The sequence below is a fragment of the Muntiacus reevesi genome, chromosome 20 (genome assembly GCF_963930625.1).
Source record: "Muntiacus reevesi chromosome 20, mMunRee1.1, whole genome shotgun sequence".
Lineage (NCBI taxonomy): Eukaryota > Metazoa > Chordata > Mammalia > Artiodactyla > Cervidae > Muntiacus > Muntiacus reevesi.
The window spans coordinates 6,459,388-6,473,587 of record NC_089268.1 but is presented as its reverse complement, the minus strand read 5'-3'; the positions used below and the strand labels follow the sequence as shown (position 1 = coordinate 6,473,587).

The 14,200-nt window shown below is 38.1% G+C and overlaps 1 protein-coding gene across 2 annotated transcripts in view; it reads right to left on the bottom strand.

Moving 5' to 3' along the window:
* Positions 1-14,200, bottom strand: part of COL21A1 (collagen type XXI alpha 1 chain) — a 213,473-nt gene that overhangs the window by 63,183 nt on the left and 136,090 nt on the right. For both annotated transcript variants that reach the window (XM_065912290.1, XM_065912289.1), the window contains 4 exons: positions 9,182-9,235; positions 8,649-8,700; positions 8,003-8,058; positions 7,827-7,880 (listed from right to left, as the gene is read on the bottom strand). In XM_065912290.1, the coding sequence (XP_065768362.1) occupies positions 7,827-7,880; positions 8,003-8,058; positions 8,649-8,700; positions 9,182-9,235 (216 nt within the window). The remainder of the gene's footprint in view (positions 1-7,826; positions 7,881-8,002; positions 8,059-8,648; positions 8,701-9,181; positions 9,236-14,200) is intronic.

The window sequence follows — 14,200 nt, the reverse complement described above, 5'->3', positions numbered from 1 at the left end:
TAGGTGAGAGGATGAGTATGTTGTTGTTCAGTTGCTCAGTCATGTCCGACTCTTTGTGACCCCATGGACTACAGCATGACAGGCTTCTCTGTCCTTCACCGTCTCCCAGAGCTTGCTCAAACTCATGTCCATTGAGTCAGTGATGCCATCCAACCATCTCATCCTCTGTCACCCTCTTCTCCTCTTGCCCTCAATCATTCCAAGCATCAGGGTTTTTTCCAATGAATTGGCTCTTCACATCAGGTGGCCAAAGTATTGGAGCTTCAGTTTCAGCACCAGTCCTTCCAATGAACAGTCAGGGTTGATTTCCTTTAGGACTGACTGGTTTGAGTCTAAGGGACTCTCAAGAGTCTTCTCCAGCATCACAGTTCAAAAGCATCCATTCTTCCATGCCCAACCTTCTTTATGGTCCAACTATCACATCCTTACATAACTACTGGAAAAACCAAAGTTTTGACTATAGGAACTTAATTGGCAAGTAATGTCTTTGATTTTTAATACACTGTCTAGGCCTGTCAAAGCTTTTCTTCCAAGAAGCAAGTATCTTTTAATTTCGTGGCTGCAGTCAGCATCCACGTTGAATTTGGAGCCCAAAGAAATGAAATCTGACACTGTTTCCACATTTTTCCCATCTACTTGCCATGAAGGGATAGGACTGGAGGCCATGATCTTAGTTTTCTCAATGTTGAGTGTTAAGCCAGCTTTTTCACTCTCCTCTTTCACCTTCATCAAGAGGTTCTTTAGTTCCTCTTTACTTTCTGCCATTAAAGTGGCATCATCTGCTTATCTGAGGTTATCATATTTCTCTCAGCAATCTTGATTCCAGCTTGTGATTCATCCACTTCTGCATTTTGCATGATATGCTCTGCATATAAGTTAATTAAGCAGGGTGACAATATACAGCCTTGATGTATTCCTTTCCTAATTTTGAACTATTGCTCCATGTCAGGTTCTAACTGTTGCTTCTTGTCCTGCATACAGATTTCCCAGGAGGCAGGCAGTGTGCTCTGGTGTCCCCAGCTCATCAAGAGTATTCCACAGTTTGTTGTGATCCACACAGTCAAAGTCTTTAGCATATTCATTGAAGCAGAAGCAGATTTTTTTCTGCGAATTCCCTTGCTTTTTCTATGATTCAGTATATGCTGGCAATTTGATCTCTGGTTCCTCTGCCTTTTCTACATCTAGCTTGTACATCGGTAAGTTCTCCGTTCATGTACTGTTAAAGCCGAGCATGAAAGATTTTGAGCATAATCTTGCTGGTGTGTGAGATGAGTGCAACTATATGGTAATTTGAACATTGTTTGGCATTGCCTTTATTTGGAGTGAAAACTGACCTTTTCCAGTCCTGTGGCCACTGCTGTGAAAGTGTTAGTCACTGAGTCATGTCTGACTCTTTGTGACCCTAGGGCCTGTAGCCCACCAGGCTTCTCTGTCCATGGAATTTTCCAGGCAAGAATACTGGAGCAGGGTGGCCACTGCTGAGTTTTCCAAATTTGCTGGCATAATGAGTGCAGCACATTAACAGCATCATCTTTAAGGCTTTTAAAAGCTCAATTGGAATTCCATCACCTCTGTTAGCTTTGTTTGTAGTAATGCTTCCTAAGGCCTACTTGCCTGTACAGTCCAGGATATCTGGGTCTAGGTGAGTGACTACACCGTCATAGTTATCTGAGTCACTAAGAGCTTTTGTGTACAGTTCTTCTGTGTATTCTTGCCACCTCTTCTTAATATCTTCTGCTTCTATTAGGTCCATACCATTTCTGTCCTTTACTGAGCCTATCTTTGCATGAAATGTTCCATGGTATCTCCAAGTTTCTTGATGTTGTTGTAAATATTTAAGTTTTTTTTACAAAAGAAAAGAAGTTGTTGTAATATTTGATTACAAATTTAATAAAAATTGATGGCTGTTGTTAAAAAAAAAAAAAAAGACCTCTAGTTTCTCCCATTCTATTTTTTCCTTCTCTCATTGCATTGTTTCCTGGAGAAGGCTTTCATACCTCTACTAAAACTTGCTATTCTCCGGAACTCTGCATTCAGTTACATATATCTTTCCCTTTCTCCTTTGCCTTTCACTTCTCTTCTTTCCTCAGCTATTCGTAAAGCCTTCTCAGACAACCACTTTGCCTTCTTGCATTTCTTTTTCTTAGAGATGATTTTGGTCACCACCTCCTGTACAATGCTATGAACCTCTGTCCATAATTCTTCAGGCTCTGTGTCTAACAGATCTAGTCCCTTGAATCTATTTGTTACTTCCACTGTATAATCATAAGGGATTTGATTTAGGTCATACCTGGGTGGCTTAGTGGTTTTCCCTATTTTCTTCAATTTGAGCCTGAATTTTGCAATTGGGAGCTGATGATCTGAGCCACAGTCAGCTCCAGGTCTTATTTTTGCTGACTGTATAGAGCTTCTCCATCCTCAACTGCAAAGAATATAATCAATCTGATTTCAGTACTGACTCAGGTGATGTCAGTATGCCACCAGATGATGAAGTCCATGTGTAGAGCTGGAGTGATTGCCAGTGTGTACAGGGCTTCTTCTTGAGGTGATGAAAATTATCTAAAATTAAGCCGCAGTGTTGACTGAATAACTTTTTAGATATACTAGAAGCCATTGAATTTTATACATCAAATGAGTAAATGTATGATATGTGACTTTTTTTTAATCAATAAGCTGTTAAAAAGAGTGAACTGAGGTTTACAATTGTGGGTATATACATGTGAATGCATCACCTAGATTAATATCAGAAAGGGGAAAGAAGGAGAAAAAGAAGAACAAACTTAGCCCAAGTTAGCAAAAGGAAAGTGAAAGTGAAAGTTACTCAGTTATGTCTGACTCTTTTTGACCCCATGGACTTTGTCCACGGAATTCTCCAGGCCAGAACACTGGAGTGGTATCTGTTCCCTTCTCCAGGGGATCTTCCCAACCCAGGGATCGAACCAGGGTCTCCTGCATTGCAGGCAGATTTTTTGCCAACTGAGCTATCAGGGAAGCCTAGCAGAAGGAAGGAAATAATTAATTAGAAGAAAACTAAATGAAGCACAGAATAGGAAAACAATAGCAATAAAAAAAAAAGACAAAGCTAGAGTTTGGATTTTTTGAAAAAAGAAAATGAATAAATCCTTATGAGGCTAATTAAGAAAAAATAATAACAGCCAAGACTCATAGTCAGAAATAAAAAAGGGAAAAGTTACAAGTGATGGAAAAAAACAATTTTAAAGGGTCAAACTCTTATGAATAATTATATGGACAAACTAGAAAAAAAGATAAATTCCTACAATCTACCAAGACCAAATAAATAGAAAACCTGAATAGACCAATGACAAATAAAGAAGACTATATAAGCAATCAAAAATCTTCCAATAAAGAAAGTCCCAGGACCAGATGACTTCACAGGTAAATTCTACCAAATACTTAAAGAATTAATACCAATCCACCTTACAGTCTTCCAAGAAAAAGAAGACACAACACTTCCAAACTTATATTATTAGGCCAGTATCAAATAAAGCCCAAGAAGACACTACAAGAAAAGAAAACTACAGGCCAATATCCTTCATGATCATGCATACAAAAAGTCTCAACAAATATTAGGACACTGAATTCAACAGTGCATCAGAAGGATCATACATCATGATTAGGTGGGGTTTATCCCTGGAATGCAAAGATGGCTCAGTATTGATATACCACATTGACAGAATGAAGATAAAAATCACACAGTTGCTGGGAGCCATTATGGGGGGTCCTGCCCGTGACGAGGTCATGAAGAAAATACCGGGCAGGCAAGGCCGTCCAGGACCCCATCCATGACGAGGTCATCAGGAAAAAACCTGACAGGCAAGGCCGTCTAGGATAAGGGACCCTCCAGGTTGGCCTCGGCCTCTACCCCACCCTGTATCCTCCCCCCTTTTCTGCTGTTGTTCTTATTTGCCCTGCTGCGAATTCTTGTGTTGCCTGCCGAGAGCTCTCCTGCTCCTCTTTCACTGAATAAAGACCAACTTAAAACCCTAATTAATAAATCTTCTGGACGCTGGTACCCTATGAAGGGGCCAGAGATGAAGAAAATGCTTCAATTCAAACCCTTTTGCTGGCATTCTGGCTTGTTTGATAAATATGTGCTCTCTTTGCAAAAAATGCTCTTGATTGTTCTAAACATCCTAAGCACAGTACGTTAACAAAAGAAACTATTAAGCATAGGTCCCTCTGCAGGGTGAGAAAAGCCCCACAAATATTATAGCCACAAATGTGCCTAATAGAAAATACTTTAGACAGAGATTAGCTGGAGACTTCTTGCAGGTGGTTAACTTTTAGACTAAGAGCCTGTTTTGTGCCATATCTGCTGTTTTTGCAGTCCTTCGCATTTCTGTTCTGTAAAAATGTAATCCTATCTAGTTCGCATAGAGATGATGCTTATTAGAAAGAAAATAGATTAATTATAAGAAAAACAGGGTCGGCTACTGAAGTTGCTTAAGTCACACCAGGTGCAAGCCATAACATGTTAGCAGGCCTGAAGGCCAAATGATAAGAAAGACTCTTGTGAACGAAAAGTATGTGGGTGACATCCTGTTTCTGTTGAAGGTCAAGTTGCTGTAATGTTTTGAGATGACCTGTGTGTAAGCAATGTGCACTTCCCCCAAAGATGCTGTTAAGGGTATAAAGGAGCCGTGCAAAAATAAACTTCAGACTTAGCCCCAGGCTTTGTCTCACTCTCTCATTCGCCAACGCCATTCATCCTGAGGGTTCCCCTGGATCCTGCTGGGGCTGGACCCCGGCACACAATCATCTCAATAAATGCAGAAAAAGCATTTGATGAAATTCAACACCATTTCATGACAAAAATTCTCAACAAATTAGGTATACAAGAAACTTACCTCAACACAGTGAAGACCATAGATATATGAAAAGCCCACAGCTAATATCATACTCAATGGTAAAGAGATGAAGATTTTTCCTCTAAGATCAAGAACAAGGCAAGGATGCCCACATCCACCACATCTATTTACCATAGTACTGAGTGTACTAGTCAGAGCAGTAATGCAAGAAAAAGAAATTAAAAATATCTAAACTGGAAAGGAAAAAGTAAAACTCTCTGTTTGTAGACAATATGATATTGCATAAGGAAAACACTAAAGACTACATAAAATACTGCTAAAACTAATAAATGCAGTAAAGTTGCAGAGTACAAAATCAACATACAGAAATCAGTGCATGTTATACAATAACAATGAACTATCTACAAAGGAAACTAAGAAAATAATCCTAAAATTGCATCAAAAATCATAAAATGCTTAGGAATAAACTAAGCCAAGGAGGTGAAAGACTTGAATGCTGGAAACTATAAAATATTGATGAAAGAAATTAAAGACATTAGTTAATAAATGAAAAGACATTCCTAGCTCATGGATTGGAATACTTCATATTGTTAAAATGTTTATTCAACCCCAAAAGATCTATATATTCAATGCAATCCATACCAAAACCCTAAAGGCATTTTTTTATATAAATAATAAAAACAATCCTAGTATTCAAATAGCCAAAAGCACAGATGACAAAAGCAAAAGTAGACAACTGGGATTTTATCAAACTGAAACGCTTCTGCACAACAAAGGAAATCACCAACAAGATGAAAAGAAAAGGCATACTATGGAATGGAAGAAAATATTTGTAAGTTATATATCTGATAAAGAGCTAATATAGAATATATATAAGGAACTCCTACAACTCAATAGAAACAAAAATCAAAGACCCATTTAAAAATAGGCAAAGGAACTGAGCAATCACGTCTCCAAGAAGACACACAGATGACAAACAAGTAAATGAAAAGGTACTCAGCATCACTAATCATCAAGAAAATGGAAATCAAAACTACAATGAAATATCACCTCTTATCAGTTGGGGTTATTTTATATATATATATACACAAAAGTGTTGGCAAGAATTTGGAAAAACTGGAACGAACCCTTGTACACTATTATAGGGATGTAAATTGGTACATCCACTATAGAAAACAGTAAGGAGGTTCCTCAAAAAATTAAGAATAAAACTATATTATCCAGCAATATCACTTCTGCATATTTAACAAAAAGAATGAAAACTTTGAGGAGATATCCAAACTACTGTGTTAATTGCAGCATTATTCACAATAGCCAAGACATGGAAGAAACTTAATGTCCATTGATAGATGAATGGCTTTAAAGATGTGAGATAGATAGGTATACACACACACAGAGGAATATTTTTCAACCTCAAAAAAGAAAGAAATCTTTCCATTTTCAACAACATAGATGAACTTGGAGGACATACACTAGTGAATAAGCCGTATCCAAAATGATAACCACTACATGGTCCCACTCTCATGAGGAACCTAAAATGGTCAAATTCATAGAAGCAGAGAATAGAATGATTTTTGTCAGGGGCTGGGGAAAGGGAAACAGGGAAGTATTGGTCAAAGAATACAAAGATTCAGTTATGCAAAATGAATAAGTCCTAGAAATCTACTGTACAATATAGCTTAGTGCCTATAGGTAACAATACTGCTTTGTAAACTTTAAAATTTGCTATGAGGGTAGATCTTACATTGTGCTCATATTACAAAAGACAATAAACAATGATAAGGGGGGAGGAAGGAAATTTTTGGAGGGGACAGATATGTTCACACCATCAATTGTGGTGATGGTACACTGTATATACTTATGTGCAAACTCTCCAAGTTGTATATGTATAAGAATCTATGTTTTCTAAAAACATCAAAAGACTAGATTATAAAACCCATGAGAGTTTTGTTCTCTTCTATATGTCCAGCACCTACAAAGTATAAATAAATACTTGTTTAATCAACAAACAAATAGGAAATAAAACACAAAACTAGTCAAATAAAATTAATAATACATGATTGAACTCTTGAAAACAGGGCCCCATACTGTATGTTCAGGAAGCACTATCTGTAATCTTTAAGGAATCACTTGACACTTGAAGAACTTCCGTAACCTTTAAGTAACAAAATGGACAATGTTTCCAAAGGAAAAGAAAACACCTATAGATCAAGGAAATCTGAACTGAACTTTTGAGCAAGTGTGGCCATCCAAGTTGTGACCATTAGGAAACATGATGACATTTTTAATCCAGTGCTTGACCAAGTGGTCTTGCTGGCTGATGGATTTACACAAATTCTCTCCTAGGGATCAAAACAAATAAACGAACAAACAAACAAACACACTTACAGCAGGATAATGAAGTGGACTGTTGGCTTATTCCAGATATACTGACTTGAATACATATATGTCCCTGATGTACTTTTACTTAATAGGTCAACTATAGAAAGACTGTTTCTGTTTGATAATTGACCCAGAAAATCTTCTACATGTAAGAATAATATGGTGCTCACCCACCATCATAGGAGGATGTGCCTTTGAGTTTTTTCAGGATTGATGAGTGATTGGCACATCCCCATTCTTCTTACTCTAATTCTCCAATATTCATATCACACAAGTTGTCAGGGTTAAGATTAAAATTGTTAGGGTTGAGGATTCATTCCCCTACTCTCTGAAAAAAAAAGTCAAATCCCTTGGGAGACACATCTAAGAACCTGTGGCTCAGATCCACTAAACAAACCTATCTGAATGGCTCATTGAAGAAGCTTCTAATGTCCTGGGATTTTATTTCTAACACATAAGAATTCATAATATATTCAAAATAAACTGATTATGACCTTTAAATTACAACTTTTAGTTCATTCATTTTATACCAATGTCATATGTAAACAAATGTCTAGTATCTGTACATTTTCCTCATAACTCACTAGCTACAGAAATCTTTTCTTTGGTAAATACCTTGTAACCAGGGATACCCATTAATCCATCCTTTCCATGTCTTCCTGGTTCTCCCTGAAAAATAAGTACAAGTATTTTAATATATTTTGGCACTAATGTTTCTTTTTTAAATGAAGATAGTACAGGATAAATTTTATTTAATGTAAATACTAAAGAAAATTTTCCATCAAACTCACAGCACGTCCAGGAAGGCCAGGAAAACCAGCATTCCCCTTTTCACCTTTTGCACCCTGTTTTTAAAAATAAACAAAAACAATCCTTACAAGAAGGTTTTTAAATTCCAACTCAAACTTAAATAGGAAAGAAAGATAATTTCCTCATGGACTGATAGAATTCATGGAACCACAGCGTGTGTTGGCCCTGCAGTTTTGGGCAAAGCACCATTTTACCAGGACACAGCATGACATTGAGAATAAGATGGATACAGAATTACTAAAAGCATCTAAACACAGAAACCACGTCTAGGCAGAATTAAAAAGAAATGTGTATCTTAAATATAGAGAGAACATAATTTCCCTTCGATGAGAAAAAATAAGGTTCTCAATAAACACACTGTTAAACAGCTACCACTTCCAAGTAATCTCCCTCTATAAATATTTTGAAAGTTCAGAAGGGTCAATAACACAAAGTATTCTTATAGAAAATCAAGTTTAACAGTCAATAGTCATTTTCCCATTATTTCGTTGTTCTGAATAAACCCCACAGAGAAAGGTGAAAAAAGCTAATTGCCAGAACAGTGGACTGGGACTGAAATTTCAATTTTCTATTTCCATTATATTGAAAGTTCAATACGATACTCTGTTTGGGGATCTAAACTTCCCTTTTTGCCATAAAATCCAGGTGATCCTTTATCTCCTTTGGGGCCCATTTCACCCTAAAAGACAAAATATAAATCCTGAGTTTTAGAGATTTCTCTTTTAGAGTATTTAGAGTATTTCTCTTATGGATTAAAGAAAAACACCAATTATACACAATGGAGTTTACTATGCTAACATCAGAATAAAATAGAAATAAAATTATTTAAAGTTTATTTACAAAAATCTTATATCCCAGGCTTTATAAAACAAAAGCAAGAAAAAGTGAGGGCATCTGTTACTCTAACAGGGCTTTATATGATAAAGGTTAAGAAACTTTCTGTATAATCAAAGTTACTCAACAATTTTTAAATACTATAAGATTTATGGCTGAAAATTTTAAATGAAATTTGTAAAAGCTTTATGTAAACTATATATTAATCTTAACCGAGTAATTTAATATATGAGCATTTATTGATAGCACATTTATAACAAAAAGTACTTTCAATTTGAAGTAAAATGCAATATTGGTTAATTTTATAGAGAACAGATTTCTTCCACCTTTGATCCTGGTATTCCATGAAGCCCAGGAAAACCAGGAAGTCCACGGTCACCCTGAAAATAAAACAAATTAATTAAAGAAAACACATTTCAGCCTAAAAATATCAACATATACTCTTCCACCTCATTCTTGACAAAATCTATTCGAAACAAATCTGCAAACAGTTAAATATACATCTATACTAAAACCCTGTCTCTATAAAAGACTAATCCTCTTTTAGCAGAGTTTCATTTATGATCAGAGAAGGAGAATATGAGAGGCAAGGGGAATCTCATCAACAGCCCTTACCCCACCCTTAGAGAGCAGTCATCTATTCTAAAAACACCTAGACTCTTATGTGGCAAGACCTAGGAGTTAATGGAAATGGCCAAGGGCTAACACTCTCCTCAAGAGAGCCATTCTCTGAGGTCCCAGTGCAGTGAGGATAGACCTGAGATGAAAGTCTAGGATTCTGTAGAGAATTTTTCTCCTATTGCTGATCTCAGTAAATTGTTCATAGTAGGTGTCTACTCACATGTGTCTATGAAGAGGGGAGGACCTACATGATCTCCAGAAGAGGAGAGATGGAGAAAATCACAACAGCTTGGTATTTGGTGACATAATTTTAATACTTATTTCTGTGGGACTTAGTGCTATTGCCTTAGCTTCAAAAATCTTAATTGCCAAGACACAGTTTCAAGAGAAGCCCAATGGCTCACTCAGCAAGATTTAGGTTAATTCACATTTATTTAAGCAAATTAAGACACTGCACACAAAAAACTTATGATTTCCTTAGCTGTCTGGTAGAGAGAGAAGAGGATGTGACCAGTTATCTATGATAAATGTTATTCTTAAAAAATCTCAATTTTACTGAAGGTTGTTTATTCACACGTTTTAAAGAGTTGACAGCTATTCAAGGCATAGAACCCTTGAAAGGCAACTCTTTCCACCCTAAATTCCAAGTCACCAAATCACATGGTTACCTTACTGCTCCGTTTTTCAGTTCCTAGCACTAAGTTAAAGGTGAGAGAACCACCTGTCTGAATTGAGACAGGAGTTGAAGGCCAGGTAGACAAAGATACACTCTTGATAAGATGGAATTTAGCTGGGTAATGAGTACTTAATAAAAGTACAAAAAGAAGGGTAAACTGAACTCCCTTTAAGCATGAACCTAGTCCCACCTAAGAATTCCATTCTCTGACTACTTATAGAAGACACCATCTTCAAACTGGTGATGTTTTCCTGGAGATAAGATAAACCAACCTTGGATGAAGAGAGAAGACCAGGAAAATTAACCCACACTGGAACCAAGAAAACATAAAATCTGAACAAAACCACCCTCACGTGCATAAGCAAGATTTTTAAGTAAAATTAAAAGGCACAGCATCCATATTAATATCCAGCAATGAAAAGGGGAGGGGCAGAGAAACAGTAAAATGCTTGGAGACTACTGAGGCCATATCTACAAAATACAAAACACAAGAAAGTGCAACTCAAACCCTATATACTCAGCCAAGTACTGTCCAAGGTTTAAAAGCAATAGGTGGTAAAGAAGTTGTAAAAGTAAGCCAATGTCTATCTACAATGGTTCTGTAAAGTGAAAGAAAAACGCTGCTGGGCTGGCCATTGAGCATTGAGTCATCAGTTACTGCAGGACAGGTGAGCCTAAGTTGATTAACAGAAATTTATCTACTAGGAAAAAGAGGCTGCAAAACAATAATATTAAAAAAATAAATGTGGCAGTGGCTCTGAGGCTAGGTAGTGGATAGTGAAAAATAATTGTTGGAGGTTGGAAATACAGTGATTTATGTAATACAGTGAATATTTAGTGAAAACTTGGCTTGTAATAAACTGCTAAGGCAAAGAATGCATCCAATGAACTTAGCTAAAGACCAAAAAACAGAATGACAGTATCATGAATCAATGGTATTGGCTGCACTTGAAAAGGGGACTAAAAAGAGATCAGTTCAGAAAAGAATCAGCCAGTTTGCAAGCTGCAATGAAAAGAACAGACCAAGTCTAAAAATACTGGGATGGGGAGAATACACCTTTTCACTCCCATCTCTAATAGGCAAATAATGAAATTGGAGAAGACCTTTAAGAAGTTCAGTCAACACACAGCCTCTGAGAAGAAGCAACTCAAGTTTGTGGCCCTAAAAGCCATTCTCAGTTCAGTCAGTTCAGTTCAGTTCAGTTCAGTCGCTCAGTCGTGTCTGACTCTTCGCAACCCCATGGACTACGGCACACCAGGCCTCCCTGTCCATCACCAACTTCAGGAACTTACTCAAACTCATGTCCATTGAGTCAGTGATGCCATCCAACCATCTCATCCTCTGTTGTCCCCTTCTCCTCCTGCCCTCAATCTTTCCCAGTATCAGGGTCTTTTCCAATGAGTCAGTTCTTCGCATCAGCTGTATTGGAGTTTCAGGTTCAGCATCAGTCCTTCCAATGAATATTCAGGGCTGATTTCTTTTAGGATGGACTGGTTGGATCTCCTTACAGTTCAAGGGACTCTCAAGAGTCTTCTCCAACACCACTGTTCAAAAGCATCAATTCTTCGGCGCTCAGCTTTCTTCAGAGTCCAACTCACATCAATACAAGACTATTGGAAAACCCGTAGCTTTGACTACATGGACCTTTGTCGGCAAAGCAATGTCTCTGCTTTTTAATATGCTATCTCTGTTGGTCATAACTTGCTCCAAGGAGGAAGCCTTCAATTTCATGGGTGCAGTCACCATCTCCAGTGATTTTGGAGCCCCAAAAAACAAAGTATCTCACTGTTTCCACTGTGTCCCCTTGTATTCACCATGAAGTGATGAGACCAGATGCCATGATCTTAGTTTTCTGAATGTTGAGCTTTAAGCCAACTTTTTCACTCTCCTCTTTCACTTTCAGCAAGAGTCTCTTCAGTTCTTCACTTTCAGCCATAAGGGTGGTGTCATCTGCCTATCTTAAGTTATTGATATTTCTCCTGGCAATCATGACTCCAGCTTGTCCTTCATCCAGCCCAGCGTTTTTCATGATGTACTCTGCATATAAGTTAAACAAGCCGGTGACAATATATAGCCTTGACGTACTTCTTTCCTGATTTGGGAACAGTCTGCTGCTCCATGTCCAGTTCTAATTGTTGCTTCTTGACCTGCATACAGATTTCTTAGGAGGAAGGTCAGGTGGTCTGGTATTCCCATCTCTTGAAGAATTTTCCACAGTTTGTTGTGGTCCACACAGTCAAAGGTTTTGACATAGTCAATAAAGCAGAAGTAGATGTTTTTCTGGAACTCTCTCACTTTTTTGATGATCCAGTGGATATTGGCAATATGATCTCTGGTTCCTCTGCCTTTTCTAAAACCAGCTTGAACATCTGGAAGTTCACGGTTCACATACTGTTGAAGCCTGGTGTGGAGAATTCTGGGCATTATTTTGCTAGTGTGCAGTAGTTTGAACAGTCTTTGACATTGCCTTTCTTTGGGATTGGAACGAAAACTGACCTTTTCCAGTCCTGTGGCCACTGCTGAGTTTTCCAAATTCGCTGGCATATCGACTATAGTACTTTCACAGCATCATCTTTTAGGATTTGAAATAGTGCAACTGGAATTCCATCACCTCCACTAACTTTGTTTGTAGTGATACTTCCTAAGGCCCTCTTGACTTTGCATTCCAGGATGTCCGGCTCTAGGTGAGTGATCACACCATCGTGGTTATCTGGTTTATGAAGATCTTTTCTGTATAGTTCTTCTGTGTGTTCTTGCCACCTCTTCTTAATATCTTCTGCATCTGTTAGGTCCATACCATTTCTGTCTTTTATTGAGTCCATCTTTGCATGAAATATATCTCTTGGTATATCTAATTTTCTTGAAGAGATCTCTATTCTTTCCCATTCTATTGTTTTCCTCTATTTCTTTGCAATGATCACTGAGGAAGGCTTTCTTATCTCTCTATGCTATTCTTTGGAACTCTGCATTCAAATGGGTATATCTTTCCTTTTTTCCTTTGTCTTTCATTTTTCTTCTCTTCACAGCTATTTGTAAGGCCTCCTCAGACAGCCATTTTGCCTTTTTGCTTTTCTTTTTCTTGGGAATGGTGGTGATCCCTGCTTCCTGTACAATGTCATGAACCTGTCCATAGTTCCTCAGGCACTCTGTCTGTCAAATCTAATCCCTTGAATCTATTTGTCATTTCCACTGTACAATTGTAAGGGATTTGATTTAGGTCATACCTGAATGGTCTAGTGGTTTTCCCCACTTTCTTTGATTTAAGTCCGAATTTGGCAATAAGGAGTTTGTGGTCTGTGCCACAGTCAGCTCCCAGTCTTGTTTTTGCTGACTGTACAGAACTTCTCCATCATTGGCTGAAAAGAATATAATCAATCTGATTTTGATATTGACCATCTGGTGATGTCCATACGTAGAGTCTTCTCTTTTGTTATTGGGAGAGGGTATTTGTTATGACTAATGCATTCTCTTGGCAAAACTCTATTAGCCTTTGCCCAGCTTTGTGCACACCAGGACCCAGGAGAAATGAGCAGTGAACCCACAGGAGACTGACCCAGAGTTGCCCGTGAGTGTCCAGGAGTCTCCAGTGGAGGCATGGGTTGATGGTGGCCTGCTGCAAGGCTGGGGGCACTGAGTGTAGCAATGCATGCATGGGACCTTTTGGAGGGGGTCACCATTATCTTCATTACCTCCACCACTAGGCCCTGGTTTGGCCCTGGTAAATAACAGGGAGGGAACACAGCCCCACTCATCAATACAAAATTGGATTAAAGATTTACTGAACATGGTCCTGCCCATCAGAAAAAGACCCAAATTCCCCCTCAGTCTCTCTCCCATTAGGAAGCTTCCATAAGCCTCTCATTCTTCTCCATCAGAGGGCAGACAGACTGAAAACCACAATCACAGGAAACTAACCAATCTGGTCACATGGACCACAGCCTTGTCTAACTCATTGAAACTATGAGCCATGCTGTGTAGGGTCACCCAAGACAGATGAGTCATGGTGGAGAGTTCTGACAAAATGTGGTCCACTGGAGAAGGGAGTGG